Source organism: Manacus candei, unplaced genomic scaffold (assembly GCF_025592945.1).
Source record: "Manacus candei isolate 608988 ecotype Guabito, Panama unplaced genomic scaffold, ASM2559294v1 h1tg000064l, whole genome shotgun sequence".
Classification (NCBI taxonomy): Eukaryota; Metazoa; Chordata; class Aves; order Passeriformes; family Pipridae; genus Manacus; species Manacus candei.
Window position 1 is genome coordinate 3,282,620 of NW_026138112.1, and position 20,533 is coordinate 3,303,152.

General features: G+C 47.7%; 1 protein-coding gene across 4 annotated transcripts in view; it reads left to right on the plus strand.

The window, feature by feature from the left end:
* Positions 1-20,533, plus strand: part of GGT1 (gamma-glutamyltransferase 1) — a 57,209-nt gene that overhangs the window by 18,306 nt on the left and 18,370 nt on the right. The window contains exons 4-5 of one of the 4 annotated variants that reach the window (XM_051805349.1): positions 7,782-7,918; positions 8,085-8,255. The exons of 1 other annotated variant lie outside the window; for it this stretch is intronic. In XM_051805349.1, the coding sequence (XP_051661309.1) occupies positions 8,134-8,255 (122 nt within the window). In that variant the 5' untranslated portion in view covers positions 7,782-7,918; positions 8,085-8,133. Of the gene's footprint in view, positions 1-7,768; positions 7,919-8,084; positions 8,256-16,026; positions 16,205-20,533 lie in introns of those variants that run through there. 2 more of the 4 variants (XM_051805350.1, XM_051805351.1) reach the window with 2 other exon arrangements.

Genomic DNA, 20,533 nt, shown 5'->3' on the forward strand with positions numbered 1-20,533 from the left:
AAACACGCCATCTGGCAGGGACTGCTTCTGTGGGCTGTGTTTTCTATCAGTCTGTTGTTGGACCCAGAGGAGGTGTTTTTAGAAATCTAGAAAGTGGCGGGAATTTTGTCCATCACCCGTCATCTGCAACTGATAGTATGATGCTGGCACTGTTCCTTACCTGCTGTGGGTAGAATTGTTTTCCTTGTATGCATTCTTCCCTCCTCTAGCAGTGCAAGTTTAGCACATTCTTTTCCTCAGACAGAATCACTGGTAAAAAACAAAGCCTGGATCCCACCTCCGACCACTGAGATTTTGCAGGCAGCTCATTCATGCTCCCAGTATAACCAGTGGCTCAGCCTGACCTACTTTTTGGAGCTGGAGCCATGAGCTTACTTCTGTTCGGTGCCCATGACTGTGAGTCCTGCACACAGAGCAGGGGTGTCTGGTAGCTGTAATGTGAGGGCACACAGCTCTAGGAACAACCTGGGGTTCTCACTACCTTGTGCATCCATTAGACAAGTATCACCAAATGCATCTGTAGAAGAATCTGTTGTTGTGGCCATTGGGTCCTCACTTTGGGAGAATGGAGGTGGCTGTGGCTTTTTGCCATACAGAGCCAGCAAGGATCATTTTCTTTCTGAATCTTTCTCCAAGCCATGAATGAGGATAGAGATGTGGGTGCTTTATATCATTGCAGCCTCTTTCAAATACTCTGTGGGTGACCTCTGTTTGGCTTGAAGAGACAGAGGCAAAAAGGGGCTGGACTCTAAAGCAGCCTGGCTAATGCTTAAATTTTGTCACAGTGTTTGCACAGCCCTCTAACCATGGTAGGCCAAATTCTGATGGCCCTCTCAGAATTTTACTCCGCTATTAATCAGACAAAAGCCCTGACCGTTCATCTCCCTGTTAGTCCCCTCCCTTCTCTATCTAAGCACCTGCATGAGGGAAATTAGCATCAACAGATCTTGAGATATTGCTGAGGCCGACTCAAGCTAATCGCATTTGGAGGGAGTAGATGCTGAGTAAGGACTTCAGGATCTGGTCAGAGAGCTTTGAGAGAGGCTGGGTCAGGAGAAAATCATTCATGTGGGGTGCAGCATTATCCTGCAGGAGTGTCACTGGGAGCAAAGAGAAGGACAAAATCTGCTGGAGAGATGGGTAAAGGTGCCAATGGAGGGGTGCACAGTGGCCTTTCCCTGCCGTCTGGCAGCTGGACAGGCTGCCACAGATCTGTGCTTCTGCCTGCTCTGCTCTGCTCTGTGAGTGTGGCTGACAAGACAAGTAGCGATAGTGGGGCTTGTAACCAAAGGACCGGTTTAACAGCAGAATGGCTTTGTATTGCTCAATTGTCTCACACCTTATCTCCGACAGTCAGAAGGAAACATAATCTGCAGTTCCCTGGCAGGCAGGATGAAGCTGTGTGCGTTGTTCCGAGGCAGTGGGAGAACCAGGGCAAGAAAGCGGTTCAGAGGATGGCAGTGTTACCAGGATACCTTCTGCTCTGCATGTGACTTGAAAATATCCGGCCACAGAGCAAATCCTCTTAACAAACAAACAATTGCAAGAGCAGTTCAGCTGTCTCTGGGCTGTGTGCTTTAACGCTGGGAACGATACAATAGCATGGATAATAGGAGCTAATGAGAAACACACCAGTGCTCCACTTGGCTGTGCTGAAGGAGAATGGCTGGCTGGCAGCTCTCTGTAGGCTAAGAGATAATCCTGCCCTATCTGTGTGTGCTTTCAAAGGGCACTGACAGCGAGTGGATGTATTTCTATAGCTGAGATGGTCAGCAAGGAAAGGAGGCAGGAGTTTGCTTGGAAAGAGTGGACTCAGAGCCTGCATCCTCTGGTCCTGTGCAACGAAGAGACTGAGCCAGTAGGTAAGAATGCAGTACCCAGGGGATACCAATCTACAGGAGTGTCCCCATCTTCCCTTTCCTCTCTGCTGCAGTGGCAAGGGCACTTGAAAACTTTTACATAGAGATAGATCAGCTCATGAGCTTGTTGGATATGACAGTGGGCCCTCTCACAGCAACCAGAAGCTGTGGGTTTGAGACTTGGAAAGAAGATTCCTTCACCCCATCCCAGAGGGTATATCAGCACCTCTCAGAAGGATATTAACTTGCTTCTAACCTGAACACACAGGCACATGGTGCTGCCAACTGAAGCTAGCTGGGTACAGCATGACTGAGATAGTTTTACCAAAAATCTCTCCTAACATGAGAAATGGGAGAAATAGAAAGCAGAGATCCTTTCACTATTCACTCAAATTCTATGCTATAAGCACGTTTCCTTGTTGTCATCCTAGTGTCCAGTAATGGGAATGTTCCCAGTTCCTAGTTTTTCAGGCAAGTAAGGAGAGCTCAGGTCAGTGCCAGGAGAGAAGAGCGACTGTACTGGATCAGACCACGGGTCTCTTTCCCCTGGGATCCTCAATTAATGGTAGTTAATAGAGGATGTCTAGCAAGGAGGATAACAAGAGGGGGATGCAGGGTAATATGTTCCTGAATACTCTCTTTACCATCAGCCATCTGTAGCTGAGGAATTTCCTGAGATGTGGATCTCTGCATTTAATAATCCTTACAGATTTTTTTCCTAAACCTTTTTTTGAGCCTGAGCAAATTTTGAGCATCCACAGCATTTTATGGCACTGTTCAGCTGTGTGAAAAAAAAATATTTACTTTGTTCTGAGTCTGTCACTTTCTGTTTTCCTTTGATGCTTTTGTAGCTTATGTATTGGAAGAGGCAGCAGGCAGTCATTCCCTCTGCATTTTCCCTAAGCCACACCCTGTCTGCTGTGACCCCTCTCATGTTTCTGTTTGCCAGTTTGAAGAGTCTTGGACTTGTAAGGAAACCATTTCAGACTTTAGTTCATCCTTAGCTAAGTCCCTTCCCCTCCTCTGGTCCTGCTGTAGCCTCTGGCAAACCAGCACAACAGCCGTGGGGATGCAGCTGCACCCTGGAGCTACCTGAGAGCACACTGAGGTCTGTGGTTTTGCTCTGTCTCCTGTCAATCACTTGGCTTTTTTGATTGCTCTTGAACCTTGGGCTGATGCTTTCACTGAACGCTCCTGCCTTACTCTTGCTGTCAAAGAGCTTAATTAACCCCTGTGATTCAGTAGACCGTAGAGGGGATAATCATTGCTCACCCCTTACAAATTCACACTGGCAATCGTGGTCAGAGGTTGCCAAGGCCTCGTTTCTGTACCGTCCATCCCTACAGTGTCTGTGCCATAGGCAGTGCTGGGCTGGGAGGTCAGGCTCCCACGCCGTGGCTGGGAAGGTCGTGGCTTCCTCCCTGACACAGCTGGAGGGTTGCCTTGAGTTTGCACTTTCTAATGTGCCCCTGCCCTGTTCGTGCAGTGCTCAGCACCACAGCACTCCCTGCAGAGACTGTGGAGCTGGATCGCTGCAGATGGAGCTCATGTCGCTGCCCTTCCCCTTGGAATACCCCGTGGTGCCGTCGGTGTGACTGCAATTCCAATTGCCCCTTTCGGGGAGGAACCGGGCGCGCAGGCGCACCCCCGCACGCTCCCGGAGCCTGGGCTGATTTGTATGCTGGTCAACCTGGATTCGAATGACAATCCTAATTATGTTTGCCTTGTGTATGATGAAGGTTACGTTTTTGACTGGTTTTGCCGGGCTGGAAATGTAATTGATTAATTTAGTGCTTAAGAAGGGAAAGAGGATTAAGGCGGTGGCGAGGCTGTGCTGCCAGACACTGCATTGACTGCCTCACACTTTCACAGCTTCAGCTTTTGTTTGCCTGCAAACCAGCTTGTCTGAGCTCCCAAGTTGTTATTTCTTGTGGCTCTGAGCTTCTTGGCAGATCACTCAAAGCCAAGCCTCCTGCAGGGAAGGGAGCTGTAGCTCTGGAGAGATACATGCAAAGAGCTAGTGCAGGGTGCAGGTTTAATTCCATTATATCTGGGGGCAACTGCACTTGCTGTTTGGCCATGTTCTACTCAAGGGGAAATGCATGTGGGGAGCTCCATATCCCAAACACCTGTAAGCTCTTGACTGAACAAAGCAGCAGACCTGGAGAATGTCCATCTGTCCATGACAGTGCAGTTTTGGGGAAGAAATCCCCTTAATGACAACCATCTTTCCCAAAACTGCAGAGCACATGGAGGTGGGGATGAATGCAGCATCATTTGGGCTGTAATCTTACAGAGTTCCTGCAGCATCAGTGCTGGCAGAAGCAGCTGCATGCAGACAGTCACTGCTGAGATACTGCACTCGATGGGGAAATGGTAGCAATTGCCCATGTAACATTAATTAGGTCTTAAACCTTTTGCTTCTTGCAGCTGAGGCTCTCTTTGCAGCCCATGAGGCCCCTTGGTGGTGTTCTGGGTCTGAGGCATGCATCTGTGCAGTGCTGGGTTTTCAAAAGGACAGAGTTCTGCTAAGTAATTATGGACACTGGCCTGCTCATTATTGGGCAAATTAATCAAGTTGTAGCAGGGCCCATAAAAGCAGATTTGTTGGCCTGTATACTGCCTGCATAGAGAATCTTAACAACTTGTGATCTTGTGGTCACAGTTAAATTGGCCAACATTGCTGCGAGCACAGGGAAGGTCTCCAGTCCGCTGCAGTGACGCATGGCATTCCCTTGACTCCTCAGCACAGGAGAACTCTGAGCTCCTGCTACTTTCACGATGAATCAGCTGGGTAACTGAGATACAGGAGGATTTCTGTTACCTCCATTCTGGGAGCATGCTGCACCCATTTCATTTGGATTCACTTTATCTTGATTAAATCAACACAGGCTGTGAAGGAGGGCATGGTGAGGTTTGGACACACAGCCCTGCGCTGAACAGCTGCAGCAGATGTAGTGCCTGGCAGAAAGGCAGAGGAAGCAGATCTGAAAGCGCCACCAGAGACACCCATCACACCTCTGGAAGGGGGTGGGCTGGCCAGGCTCTCCTGTCCCACTCAGGGACTGGTTGTCACACACCTCCAGTGTGGGGTGTCTCTTCCAGGCCTGTAAAGGGGAGCAGTAGTAAAGTTAAAAAAAGCAGCAGAGCAAATGCAGTAATGAAGCAGAGGCTGGGAAGTGGCACCTCCAGGGACAGGCTGTGGTCCCAGGAGGCTGCTCTTCTCTTTAGTCACCTGCCTTTGGGGCACAGCGGTGATGCTTTTACAAGGCTGATGGGAGGCGTAGGGGAAAGCCCTGGGACCTCTCCAGGCATTGCCATGCATTAGACCATTAAAGAAGCTGATCTAAGACAGGAGAAACAGTGGAGGAAAGCCTTGCAAGGACTTAAAATATAGCTTGCTGTGGGGCTCTCACATTTCCAGCTTTTAAGAGGCAGAAACATCTGATCTTATAATATGTCCCTCTGGAATCCCTTCTTTTTGTGTGTCTCAAAAAATATTTCTGAAGAGCTTTTAGAAAACCTGGCTTAGAAGCTTCACAGTTTAAAGCTATGGGCTGGAGTTACAGTTTCATAAAAGAATTAAACCATCTTAAGCCTGTGCAGGAGAGGCTGAAGGCAGCGCCTGGTGCTGCTAAGCTTCTTTTGGAATTTGAAACCACTAAATGCACAGATTATATTGGTTTTAAGCATCTTAGCAAGCAGTGCTAAACCACTGAGAGCAACCACAGGCCTCCAGGGGAGTGTTGGACTAGGTGCTGGAGGCTGGACTGTGGAGGTGTGACCTGAGCAGACATGAGGCATGAAAATGCTGGTGGGTGGTTTAAATGGTGGCTGCCTGGGAAGCTCAGTGCTCTCCCCATCACTGGCTCTGGCAGAGTGAAGCGAGTCCAGCCACCAGGATGACACATAAGATGTCCTGCTGCTGAGGAGGATGGCACCACTGACTAAGACTTTCGTGTTCTCTAAAGATCTCAGCACTTTTTAAAAGCTTGTTTACAGTTCATGACAGGCCTGTAAAAGTGACCAACTGTTTTTATTTCTTTCCAGCTTGATTAGTTTTTCTCCATCTATATCCAAAGATAGAAAGACATCTCTTGCCTAAAAAATACCAAGTATTTTAAGAGTACAAGAAGCAGAGCTTGAAGTGGGAATTGGAGCATAAAAGCCTTCTTTGAAGCATTTCCCCTTCTGCCTAGGAACCTTTCAGAGCCAGGTTGTTACACACCCATGACCTAGCATTTAGATTTAGATGGGTGATCAGAAGTAGGTCTCCAAGTCTGTCAGTGAGAGCCCAGTGTTGGGGGGGCTTCTCTGGCTGTTCTGTACTGCTCAGGCAGCCTCTGGACACTGGACTGGAGCTGTCTCCAGGATCTAGCAGGAGTCTATCTCCAGCTTGTGCCCTGGTCTCCGGTGTCACCCAGCCCAGCCTTTCAAAGATAAGAGCCACTGAGCCAAACTGACCTACTACCCTGTTTACACTATTGATGAATTTGGATTTTTCAGTGTTGGCATATGAATTATGTTTTGTCTCTCACTTAAGACACCCTGAGGGATTCACTCTGTGAGGTTTGATCTAGATGATGCCTAAACCCACTGCAGTCTGTTGGGCAGTGCCATGAGCAGACAAACAGGAAAGGGTAGTGCTGCTGGAAAAGCAAACAGGCTTTTCCTAGGAGTCCTGTTTGTGTCATTAATACCTGGCACCACCGAGCTGCTCAGCACAAAAGCTCTTTTGGGCTTTGCCAGGCTCAGGTTTGGTTTGGATAACACCCATGTGTGCCACTTCTGCCCTGTGCACAAAGCTTGCTGCTTTCATCAGTGCCATCCTGCACATGCTGTCCCTCGTGCAGTGCTATGGATGGAGCCTTTCCAGACAGGCTGTCAGAGCCTGTGATCTTCAGCAGATGCATTAACCTTTGAAGCAAAGTGAATTTCTAATGTCAGAATGGTAGAGGCCAACATAAAACCTTCCACCTTCCCCTACTTTTTTTTTGTCACCATAGAAAATGCTTTGGCTTTTTCTGTGCTTACCACAGCAGTTCTGTGTGGCTTAGCCCATGTTTGCCTCATCGCGTCAGTCCACACAGTTCACTTGTAAGGAATTCCATCCACGCCTAGAAATTGAGGAAGATGAGGTTGGGAAGGCTCCGAGGTGCAGGTCCTGCCTCAGTGATTGCAGGCAGCAGTGCTGAAAAGGAAGAAAACCAGGGGGAAGAGTGAGCTCCTTTAGAGGAGTTACCTTGTGACAAACGCTTTTAGAGTAATGACTAAGTGCTTCCCTCCTTTGCACCATCATCCCACAGGGCAAAGGAAAGGTGCTGGGGATGCCTTTCCTCAGACCTGGCCAGAACCCAGAGGGACCACTGATGGAATAGGTGGCCCTTGGTGTCTCTCTCTGCACTCAGGTGGTGTTTATTATCCTGGAGGCTGATGCACAAAAGTGCAGCCTCACATTGAAACAGGACAGTTGATCCCAGTGAGGATTTCCACCCTCTTTTTGATGCAGTTTGAACCAAATATAGGGCTGCTCCGTGAATAAGGTGTTTTTGAGGCCGAGGCAGGGAGCCTGCGCTTGGTGAGGAGTAGCAGGTCACGTTCAGGAGGCAGGGGCACGGATGCCACGGCCCTTGCTGAGCTATCCAGCTTCCTGCAGCACAGGCAACGCTTTGCCTGGACAGGACGGGATGGAGGGGGTGCAGCAGGGCAGTGGTAAGGGGGACACTCCATGGAGGGGATACCCCTGTGGGATGCCGCTGCTGGCAGCGCATTCCCCTTGGCAGCTGCCTCCCGTGGACAACTGGCAGACCCTCTTGTCCGGCCCGCCCCGGCCCGCGGGCTGGCTACCCTGGAATCGCCTCCCGTCTGTGCCATCTAGTGCCCAGCACAAGAACTGGGACTGACCCAGCCTCTCACCCACAGGGGAACAGCCCGGCTGCTCTGGAGAACAGGCTCTCCTCTCGCTGGGCCAGTCGCCAAGCCCTGGGCCAGGCAGGGATGTGCTGGGAGGACCCCTGAGATGCCGCACCGCCTGCATGGAAAATCCCACTTAGCTCCAGGTAGGATCGCAGCGCGCAGGTGTGTCTGTGGGGCGGATGGAGCGGGGAGAGTGACTCTGCTCGGAGGCTGGAGGTGAGATGAGGCTGGGTGATACCACACTGCCAGAAGCTCCAGGCAGGGAGAGGAAGGCTTGAAGCTCTCGGGAATCCTGCCTTTGCTTTTCAGGCACTGTGTTCCTGTGGCACGCTCTGACGTTGCACATGTGTTTTAAGGGATGAAAATGCTGACCTCTGACTGGAATTCTCCTATTTGGACAGATTTCAATGCTATTCCAAGGGAGCTACAGTTAGTTGTGCTCGATATGTTTGGCGTAATCTTTGTTATGGTATTTCTTAGGTAAGTTCCTTGTACTAAGTTACTATTTTTTTTAAAAAAGTTTCTGTAGCTGTAGCTTGATTTGCCAGCTTTGATTCTTAATTCTGCCTTTGTCCTATTTTTCCTTTTCAAAGGAATACTATTCCTCTTTACAGACCCAGTTTCATTTATAAGCTCTAAAGAGCGGATGAACAAATTCTTTCTTCTTTCTTGCTGCATTTTTCCCCCAAATCTGTGTAAGAAATTTAATGGTGGTGAAAAGAGGTCCTAACTCACACCATCAGTATATATCTGTCCTTCATATTGGTTTATCACAGCCAGGCATCACATATTTCTCTATATTGAATTTCATCTGCTCTTATTTGCCCTGTTTTGCAGATGTTTTCAAGTTTTCCACAACTGAAATTTTCCTGCTATCTTTTGCTAGCTCCATATGTTATCTTCTATCATTTCATTACTGGGCCACAAGTAAATATAATGAACATGCTGTTTCTGGCATTTGTAGGGTACCCCACTCAGCATTTTTCACATGAAGTTTTGATCATTCATTCTTCACTTGTATTAGGTTAAAAATGATTACCTGATAGCTACTTCCCAGAACTTCCCATTAGTAACTTTAGGGAGTTAGTAGTAAAACTGTTCAAGGAGCAAATGAGCATATCTTTTTTCTTGGGATCACGACCAGTGTCTGTGAGCTCTGCTCCTCTTCTCCTGTGAACTGTATCTGCAGGTTTGCCTCTCCAGGATATGTTGCACAGGCACATCATCCTGTTTCTGAAATGTAAAATTTCCTACTAGTTCATTTTTTCTCTTGATAATTAAGTAAGGCTGATCACTTAGGAAGTCTCAGTAGCTTTTTCAGAAGTGAAAAGGTAGAATTGCCCCTTAGCATCTGGTAGGTAACTGGCTGTAGCGATAGCTCAGTGGTTTTGGAGCTGGTATGCTCAGAGCTCTCCTGGGGCTGCTATTGATCTTGGCATGTTATTGCTTTTGAAGGGACTGATCTTTGAAACCAGGCTCCAGGAAGTCATTTAAGGATGTGTTGCATCCTGCTGAGCACTGAAACTGTGAGGACTTCAGTGGGAAGGAAACTCTTCTTGAAAGAGATGCAGTATTTATCTGCTTTCCCTAATTAGTGCTCCATCTTCCTGGAGGTGATATTCTCCACAACATCCCCTTGGCAGCAGGAAGCCAGTGCTGGGGTTAAGTCCCCACTTGCCCAAAGCTTAACTGGTCCCAGCTGTGCAGCAAGAGCTCTATTTCTGAGGCTCCTGGGCTCAGGGCAGGTGTTTTGCTGTGCTGCCCACACGGCTGTTTGCACACCTGCTGTTCCCTTCTCCCAAGACCAAGCGGTGCAGAGGCACGGCTGGTTCTGCAGTGAGCTCCAGCTTCTCACAGGTCTGTAAGCTCTTTTAATGCTGTCTCTCAGTTCTCTGGGTCTCCTAGTCTCTTGGGCTTCACACCTTCCCTGTGTAATTCACTCCCAGGTCTGTTGTGTGCCACAGTCAGGCTTTAAAATGCTTGTGTCAGATGGGTGTGAGCAAGAGTCTGTTTGTCCCCAGAGCTGCTTAGTTAACAGGGAAGCCCAAAATCTCTATTTTGCATGAAAGGAAATGGAGTCTCAGATAAGCAGTGTGATTTATTGCAGTTATTTATTAGCAGAAACAGGAATAAACTCCCTTTCAGTCCCCACGCCTCAGTGCTGTAACCCCAAGGCCACGTGTATCCCTTGCCCCAGCCCCTGCCTGTGCAGCAGAGTCAGTGTGAGAGCCCAGTTGTAACCTGGGGAGGTTTGGTGCAGGGGATCCATTCCCATGTGTTGAGGAGGTGTTTGGCCTTACCTGCATCATCTTCTGTCATGGCATGGCAGTGGCTGTGCCTGGTATGACAGGGGGCCAAGGCTTGGGCTGGCCTCAGGCAGCTGAGCCTGGCTCTGGCTGGTGCAGGGATGGGGTTGTGTGGCAGCTGGGCTCCTGGCTCCCCAAACGTCCATCCCAGCTTTAATTACACTGACACTGCTGCCTGGGTGTAATTAGCAGTTGAGAAACTCTGAGTGTGATTTTAATAAGCTGAGAGTAATGCAATTTGTCTTTTCTATAAGAGATGCTTTGCAAACAAAAACTGTAATTAAAAAGCACACACACAGGGCAAACAGTGACTGTGCAGTGGGTGTTTTACTGCTCTATGTGCAGCGTGTCTGGCACATGGCCTGACCTGGCACAGGGGTCCCCCTTTGGGACAGTCTTCATCATGGGGTTCCTGAGAGACCAGCACATAATAACTGCAGGATTTGGCTCAATTGTGAGTTTTACAAAAGGCTCTTCCCTGTCTTCACAGATCCTCTTTGATATAATATTGTTCCTCTACAAGAATAAGTCTCCTGGGTGTTATCCTCCCCATTGCTTTTCATTCCTGTCACTATTGTGTTTCTGTGCTCTCACCCAAAAGCCCAAATTAGGCTGGTGGGATCTCTGTGGCAGAGGCCAGGCATGGGGTGGCATGGGGGGGAGGCAGGAAACCTTTTCAAGAGCAGCCAGCATTTCTGGTAGCCTCAGATCTGAACAGTCAGGCCAAGCCCTGGACTCTGCCTCTCTTCCCTGCTCCTTCCTGCTCTCTTAAAAAAAAAATCCATATATATATAGAAGTAATCTCTTTTATCTAGTCTTCTGTCTCTGCACAGCTCTGCCCTGCCCTGCTGGAGTTCTAAGTTCATTTCTGGCCATGGGAGCTCTCATGAGGGAGCAGCCCCATTGAGTCCTAAAGTCTGTTTCCCCAAAAACCCCCATTACACACTGGGCTGACCCCACCAGCAAATTATCCCTCTTCCTCAGTGCTGTGAGGCAACTGTGCAGGGAACAGTTAGGAGACAGAGGCACAACAGCTGTTAGAAAATGATTATTCTGTCCCCCCAGCAAGCATCAGAGGGCCAGAGTCGGGGATTTGCACCTCATGTGGGGAGTGGGGAGATTGGGAATATCACTCCAGCCTCTGGGAAGCCCCTTTGCCTCCATCTGCCAGGGCAGATGAGGACCTTTCCCAGAGGGGAGGCCACTCTACCCCCCTGCAAAAGTCCATTTGTGCCTGATGGCACTGGCTGCCGTGGCTCTCATAATTTAGGGAGTGCCTATGTTTGTAGTACCCCTCCTCTCAACCTGTGGGAGACACAGTGATCTTTGAGAGTGCAGAGCCAGAGAAATGCCTCTGGTTTCTCATCTGTTCTAATTTCTCCCTGCCTGGGGGCAATGGTCAGGGGGCCCAGGTGGATAAAGGGGGGTTAAAGCAGCTGCTCACTCGTATCCCCTTGTGCTGTGTCATGCAGGTGTAACTGGCCTGCTGCCTGCTCTACCAGCTAATTGCAGCCCTGGCACATTGGCAAAACAAACAAAACCTTCTCCAGATATCAGTAAAGGGTAAAGGGATCTGTGGTTCCCACTGGCAGTGGAAATGGCAGCAGGTGCAGGCTCAGCAGATGGAAAGCACCCAGAGTCTGCCCCATCCCAGCACAGAGAGGCTGTGATGTTAATGCTGTGCAGCCCATCCTTGTGGGATGGAGAGGGAGAACTGATGGGGTTTGGTTGCTGTGCAGTGTTATCTGTCCTGTGTCTGTGGCATGTGTGCTCCTCCTGGAGACATGGCAAGTGTGTCTTTCCTGGAGCCAAGCTCGTACAGTCTCTGCTGCTCTGCCCAGCTGGCCCTTCCACACTTTCCAGGTTGCAAGTGCTTTGAGGCAGAGACTTGTGATTCTGACCTCTCAAAAGCAATGGCCATTTCTGGTGCCCTTTGTAACACCTAAATAAACAAGCCTGAAGAAGGCTGGGCCAGGGTCAGATAAATCAGAAAGGGACTGTGTTCTCTGATCTGTACTTGAGATGTGAATCCTGTTATCCTGGTAGCAGGTGGCATCTCTCAGGACAGAAGACTTGTTGGTGTTTGAGCACTTATCCTTCCCAAAGTCCTATGTTATGCTCTGTCCAGAGGAGGAGATGCTGTGAGCATCAAACCTGCCAGGTTTCTGCATTCAGATGCAGAGGCCAGTCAAGACAGGCTCCTGTCCCTGTGGTCTTCTTTTGTGTGAATGAACTTTGTGACCGTGACTGCACGGAATCACCCAGTGCTTTCAGGGTATACCCTTGGGCTGGTGGAAGCTGAACATACTCAACTGCTTTGCTGAAGCGTGGGCTGTGACAGGAGCCTGCCCTGTTGTACAATAGTGCCCATCCCTCACATGGCTCGTGGTTTGCACCAAGATTGAATCTGTGTTGTGCATTTCCCTCCTAAGGTCAAAACCGATGGGCTCAAATGGCCACACAGAGTTGGGAACTGTGTTACACAAGTCTTAGCTGGACGAACTGTGAGCCTGGAGGACTAGGGGAGTACGTGGAGCTGCAGCAAGTGACATCTTTAGAAAGAAAATTCATTTATTTCCTGAGGCTATAGTTCCAGGGAGCAAACAGAGGGTGTGAGGAGCTGGGAACCACTGGAATAAAAGAGTTGTAAGTCCAGATTCTCACTTAGGGCGTGAGCTGTCTTGCACGGTGTGTGACCTCCCCATATAGTGTAATATGAACTCTTTGTGCTGCTGCTGAGCACCCTCCAGGGAAAAGGGACCCAGTGTAAATCAGAGCTCCCCAGCCCATGACACTCTTGTTTCTGGGTGTTCATCCCAGAGATAGGTTTGCCCTCTGAAGACTGCAGGGGTGTAGCCAGAGGGTACACAGCCTCTGCCTGCTCAGTGCAAATTAGAGCTTTATGTACAGCCCTCTCAGCGACTCCCTGGGGTTTTTTCCCATGCAGCACCTGAACAGCTGGAGATGGGTTCATTCCCACTGTGAGCTGAGTGGCCCTGCAGTGGACAGTGGTGGCTGCAGACGCTACCAGGCCTGGGTCAGAGGGCTGAAAAGTGGGGATAACAGATCTCAGGATTGCTGCTGCTGCTCTGCCCCATCCCTCTCTGAGAGCTGCAACCCCGACCCTGCTACAGGGCAAGAGCTTCTAAGTGATTCAATAGAGAACTTGCCATACTAAAGTAATTCTGGCTTACCAGGATGTGCTGAATTTTATGCTGAGATGTTTCATTTGTTGTTCCAAGAACAGTAGAGCTGATCCATCAGCAGAAGCTGCTGAGAAAGGAACAAGAAGCTGTGAGGCTTCCTGAGAAGCACAGCTCTCATGAGGCAAAGTTTGGGTGGGCTGCACCACAGATCTCTGTGGGTCAGTGTTCATTCATGTCCAGGAATAACTTCTGAGCCCTCACATCTCCAACTCCCACTGATTCTAAAGCAGAATGGAAAAAAGATTTGTGGAGGTCTGCGTAGTGGACCTTGGCTCTTGCTGGGAAAAGTCCATGATCCTCTGGTTTTAGGGCCCTCTTGCTTAGGTTAGACTTTAACAGCAATTAGTCACCCAACAACTTTCTGTAATAATCTGCAAGTTTTCCATTATGTGGTAAACACTTTGAACTCCTCCCCAGATCCTCTGCTGCAATCTAATCTGCTGTCATTTTTCACTGGAAGATGAAGGGTGCTACCTTCACATTTTATTAATTCCCTGTTTACAGTGGGGGAGAAACCAAAGCTATGAGAAACACTGAAAACAGCAGCCTACAGAGCTCCAGACACTGTGCAATTAGATCATTGTCAGCCTCTGCACTTGTCACTTCCAGCTGACTCTGGATTTACTGTATATATTGGGCATGTGACAGGGAAGAGAGGTAAAGCCTATCAACATGCTTAAGGGAATCTGGGGAGAAGATTCCTTATTCCAGCCCAGGCACTGACCTGCTCTGAATCCCTGGGCAAGATTGTCTCTATTGTCCTGTCTCTAAAGTGGGGATATGAGTGCTTTTCTCATTTGGCCTGTAAGGCTCCCTGGCCCTGACAGTAACTTAAAAATGCTGTTAAGTAGTGAATTTTTTTGTAGTGATGTTGACAAGAATGTGGCAATCTGGATGGATTATGGAGTTTGGAGACCTTCCTGGGGGTGCAGCATATACTGGAGGCTCATATTTGCTAGGCAGCTCTCCACAGACCCCCCTGTGTCCTACCATGAGTATCAGCAGAGAAATAGGGGAAGGGACCTATTAAGACTCTTCTTTGTGCTTAGAGGTTGGTTAGAGTTCACTTTGACACTCACCCAGCATGTTTAGGTTGTCTTCAAACTATCCTGTAAAAAACATGTTGCACCTTGAGCAAATGGGGAGCTTTCCTTGGCATGGATGAAGTCTGCTGCAGTTGTGGGTGTAATGAAAATGTCTGTCAGGGGTGCATATTTCTCATTTTGATAAGGATATCAGAGCAACTCAATGTTAATTGTTTCTGTTTTGATTCCAACAGCTCCAAAGCCAGGCCCCCTCCAAAGTAACAGGACAAGAGGGAGTAGTTTATTGAGACTCTGGAGAGTGCAAATATAGTGAGCAAATCTTACATCTGCAAGAGAAGGCCGGTTTGTCCTATATCTGAAAAAATCTCTTATGCAGCATTTCTAGCAGTTAAAAGGGGATTTCAGTTATGTATCTGCTTTCAAGTCCCTTGACACTGTCAAAGCAGGCCCATTCCTTAGGGTGAGACTCAGACTATGACGTTGTGTGCAGGAACACTCTTTACAGAGTTTAAATAGCTCCTTTACTTAGGCTAGCACAGTGTTCTGTGAAGAGGACAGGGGAGATCTCTGGCTAAAAACATAACCTGTGAAGGGTTAAGGGTAAGATCATTCTCCAGTCCAGTTCACTATGTGTTGCACAAGCAGCTCTTCTTGCAAGAGTCATTCCCACATCTTCCTTCCCCACCCAACCCTAAGAACCAGCCATGGAGCTTCCTGTCAGTGTGAGATTTTGGTTCTGTGAGCGGGTGGTATTTGTTTGGCTGCTGTTACATGGTCCTGCAGGTCTTGGTGCCATTCCTGGTAGGTGAGTGTAACTCCATGAATTCCACTTTGTGAAAGCCTGGACTGCCTCCTGCCATTTCCAGTTGCCTCAGCTGAGAACACAGACATAATCTGTTAGACCTGGCATCTTCTTTATAGAGCAATTACAGAGATACCCAACCAATTATTTATAACCTTTGAATCAGGCAAACCTCATCCTAATGCATGACGTGGCTTTTCATGGTCAAACAAACCCTTCAGTGAGAGATCAACAAAACTGAAATTAAGGAAGTTGAAAATTAAATCTTTTCCCTTTGGGGAGCAATGGTGCATCCTTGAGAGATTTCCTCTCTATTCACAGGGTACATGACTTCCTCTGATGGATAAGGGCAGGATGTGCCTCAAGAGCTTCCCAGGTCAGTGTCCAAGACACCACCTTTTATGGGACACACGATCCTTCTCCTCCACAGAGCTCCCAGCCCCTATGGCCATGGAGCTGGGCAGTGCTCCAGCATCAGCTAACTTTGATGAGTGCAGGAATGGGATTGGCCTGATCAGGATGGGTATGGGGTCACCAGTGCCCTAATGCAGAGGGTGTCCTTGCTGTCAGGACCTGTGCCAGGAGAAAACCAGCAACTTGGCACAGTATTGTTTGATGCAAGAAGAAAAGAAACAACTCTGCCAGTACAGATTCACTCTTGGGACTACCTAACATCAAAGTATTGTCTCCATTCAAGTGTGGTCTTTCCTTGCTCCCCACCCTCTACGCTGTTCCCTTTACCGTGAGAAAGTACGGCCTGGAAAGTGCTGGTCCACTCTGTTCTCAGCTTGCCCTGTGAGCCAGCAATTCTTCAGGGACAGGGAGGGGGAAGGGTGGCATGCCTTTACTGCTCAAAGATAGGACTTCATTACATCACCCTCCCCTTCTGACCACTCCCATATATGAAGCCTTGCTGCCACTCGGCTCTCTGTGACTGATCTTGCTTTGGAGCCCCTGCATCTGGGAACCCTCGAGGAATAAGGGGCAGGAGAGCAAGGCAGAAGCACCTTCTTTTGGTGTCACTAGCTGAAGGTGAACTGCACCCAGGGAGAACAGAACTTTTAAAGTAGTGAGTAAACAGCATGATTTTATCTTATCTCCGTATTTTGGTTGGATTGGGGTGTGAAATAGAGGAGTTCTTTCCCTTTATTACATACCTTTCCAGTTCTTTAATCCTACTTTATTAAAGGGTACCTTTGTTTCACAAGCCTTCAGGCTCAGGTTGGAAAAGCAAGTGTTTCTCTCTTATAGGGATTGACAGGTCTTTATCTACTGTGTTGACTTTGAATTTTCTCAGTGAAGGCTGGGTCACAGGGAGCAGGGTCTCTGTCCAGGCAATCTGAACAGCCACTGGTTCAGGGTCAGCAGTACATGAACTGATGGCTTCAAGCAGAATTTGGTTTTCTGACAGAGGCTGAGATCAAAGAAAGGAGCTGGGAGTCTAGTGCCCTGGGATCTCAATCACATCATTAGAGGAGATATTTCACCTCTGCATGGCTCATCCAACCTTTTGAAGGTACCCTATATACCACCCAAGCTGATGTTGGTCTTCACTCCTTATTGGGTTGACAAGGTCTATGGAAAGGTTGGTATTGGGTTATCAGACTGAGTCTCAACTTGACCCTGGTTTTGCACATGGTGTGAGTGACATTGCATTGCTGATAAGAGAAATGCTGCTTTAGCAACTGGACACAGGAAAGACTCTCAAAACCACCAGAGAGGCCAGAGCTACTCAAACACTGGAAGACAGATTTCAGGAGGTCCTAAAGATGAGAAATTCTTACTTCAGTCAGTGTCCTAATGGCAAGTGGTGCTCTTCAGAGGAAGCTAGGTCTAAGAAGTAGGCTGAAATCCATAGATCTTGGATACTTCTTCTTTCCACATCATTCTGTGCTTCTAAGTGGTAACCTGAAAAAACTCTGTTGGGATAGGAGGTCAAGCACTGACATGTTTCTTACCTGGTAGCAAGGGGAAAGGCCAGGAGGCAGATGCAGAGCCAGAAAAGCTGCAGGGACAATGGGATGATGCTGGAGGTGTGTTCCAGAAGCAGAGTAGAAGGGCAGTGCTGCGGAATAGAGCAAAGCTCCCGATGCAGAGCAGGCAGAGCGCTCAGCACAGGTCAGGAGATCAGTCATGTATGGGGAAACAGGCCTGCAAAACAGAAAAAAATGCCCTGAAATAAATCAAGCAGGCCAAATTTAATTCTTTGTAAAAAAATTCTGTTGCGAGGAAGTGTCAAGGGCAAATGTATTGGTGTGAAAAGGAACAGATTCTGCCCAGGAAAATGAATATTTAGACATGTGAAGGACCAGAAGAACATCTGGGAGACTCTGTGCTCATTACCAGAACAAAAAGAATGGACCTCTCCTATATATACTTGGAAAACAAAGACCTGCTCCTGTTCTTGGCTGGAGCCCTTTTAACATGTCAGAGGGGGGCTCTCCCAGCATAAGTTTGCAGTCCTGGGCTGCATTTCCTGATCCAGCTGTCCACAGCAAACAGGAATCAGACCAAGAGAGACAAAGTTATTCAAACCAGCTCTGTGGTAATTCAGATACGTGTCTACCTGTAGAGTCTTGATTTAGCAAAAGCAGGCAAATTTAAGCAGGTAGCTACAAATTTTTTTCAGTTGGAAACAGAGCTCTTTTCTTCCAAGTTCAGCTGCAGTCTGTGAAACCTCTTCAGTGAATTCAGTCTTGAGTTCATTTATTATATTGGAATCCGAGTTTTATTGTTGGTTCTTGCTGCACCCATCCAGATGCTCTACACTCTATAAAATATATAGTTACTTGCTATGGCAATGACATTGAATAAATCCCTCTGTAGAGCATCAAGAAAGTCTAGACTTCATCTGTGATTGGAGAGCTTTGGTGTGCTTGTGAAGGACAGGTCCAACTACAGCAGTCAGGCTAGACTGAAGAAAGCCTCTAGCCCTGAGAGGCTTTCTCCCCTTTAGTTTCCTCCTTTCCTATTCTTTTGTCTTTTTTGTCCTCCTATCTGCCTCTTTCATCCCCACTTTGTCTGTTTTTCCCTTTCAGCACTTTAGGTTTTCTTCTTTCCCCATGTTATTCCCTCTTCTTTCCCCCTTTCTTCCTCCAGTAGTTCTCTCCCCTCTTATTCCAGGACGGTGATGTTGAGGGGAAGCTGTGCAGGACTGTGTTGCTCAGCTTATTGCTGGCAGCTGAGGGGAGGGCAAGTCTGTCAGCTGCAAGAACACAGTCCCTTTGGTGGCCTGGCAGAAAGGCTTTGGAAAGATGAAAGGACTTTATAAAGCTGGTAGATAAAAGGTACAGATTGGTGTGGGTTTTGGAAACAGCGGAGCTTGACATGAAATTAATGAGTGAGACTGAGTAGCAGAAAGATAAAATTAAGGAAAAGTGATAAAAGAAAGCAGACCTTGAACAGAGGACAGTCACCCTTTTCTGGAAGGAAGGAGCAGAAGGATTGTTTCTGCAACAGCAATCAGCAGAGCCTCTGCCCACCCAGGAGCCCTGTCAGCTGTCACACAGCACTGTCCCAGCTTCAGCTGCCTGGGTGGGTAGAAGAGTATAACCAGAACTGGACCATGTGGCTGGTAAGAAAGGGTTAATAAATCTCCCCATCTACCAGTTCTCTTTCATTTTGTTTACCTTTGCCCCAGGGAAGAGCGATGCACCTGTGGGTGATTATGGGAAAACAGATTCATAAAATGAAAACATGTGGGTTTGGTGGGTTGCTCCATTTGAGCAGGTGAGTTACAATGAAAGCAACTCTTACTGGAGGGGAAGGAGGTGCTTTGGCTGTGGACAAACATCTGCTTATTTAGTTTCATCTCTAAAAGTCAACTCTGGTGTCCCTGCTCTTAGTCAACTTGACCTCTTGCACACTAGGCAACTTTTCCAGTTCTTAAAGTACCTTTTCTCTGAGAGTCTCCCCTAGTGACTTGTTTTCCAGGGCTTTTTCAGCAGTGATCTCTTTTTTACATCAGTGTTTCTTAGGCAGTGTTTAGCTTAAAATAGAACTCTCTACTACCCACACAGCTGGTACTTAACTCCCACTGGTTGCCTTAGGCATGGAAGAGTAGAGCAAGGGGTCAGAAAGGAAACTGTAATTCAGTGTGAAGAAGCTTATGCTTATGAACATCTCTGTGCTACCAGGAACTCAAGATACTATTTGATGCTCATGTTCGGGTAGTATTGGATTGCAACATTGCTCTGTTAGAGGGGAAAGACTTCCTGATGGAAAAAAACAGCTAACCTGCAACATGAGGTGTCCTTAGCTAACGTATCAAATCTTGTAACAGGGTCTATTCCAACAACACATCGGTTAAAGCCTCAGGAAAGGGAGACCTTGGGATGTATGTTCTGCCATAAAAAGGAGGAGTCTGAACAGTAGATGTGATCTGTGCTCTGTGAGTCATTGCTGGTGTTGCTTCCTGAAATTCTTATGGGAAAAATCAATAAGGGTGGGGGAAGAAACAGAAAGTGCCCAGGAATGTCTCAGGTCACTTGATGCTTTTCAGTGTCTGCGAGTTCCATGGCAAGAGCTATGAAGGCATCACTTCATATGCTGACAGATGCATTCCTCTGTTTGCTTGAGTTTCAATGTAATAGTGCCTGCTATTTTAGGGGAATGTTAAAGGTGACCATGCTGTGAACATCACAAATGGAAAGAGGTGGCAAGCCCTGCAGGAGATATGTTTTTTCTTTATTTGTCTTGGGTTGAGAAGAACAAGGCAGCAATGCACCTGCATTAACCATGGGATTACTGTTTGAGGTGTGGCTTTGCAGCTTGAAACATGCAAGGCTGAGTTATAACAGGGCTCTCTATTATGTTAATGCCTAGACTGAGATATTCGAGAGTTCCCAAAGATTACGTACAGTTGAAATGAGGTCCTTGTGCATAGCACAACCTGTGCATAGCACACTATTCACCCTTCAGAACCAGAGACACTAACTTCAGGTTTCATAACCTTCTCTGACCTCATCCTCAACTCTACTCGTGCGTAAGTGAAAGAGTAACTTGCTGAGGAGCATCCAACTTGTTCCAGCTCTGTGCTGGTAAGAACATGCCATGGATGAGACTGCATTGTCCTTGAAGAAGGACATAGAATTTGCTTAATTTTTGTGACTCACTGATATAAAACCTGCCTTTCAGCAGTGAGGGTGAAGCATTACAGTTGGATAATTATGATTTAGAACTGGGCTTTTTACAGCTAGCAGCCTTTCCATATCACCTTGTACCCTCTGAGACAAATGTGACAGGGAGACTCTTCTGACCTAGACCTGCTCCAGGGACATAGTAACTTTAGAACTATAAAACTATTAAGCATAAAACCTGACACCTACAGGGTCAGTAAATTAAGAAAAGGGTTCCATTCAGTAGACTGCACCTTAGATTCCTCTGTTAATATTAAAGA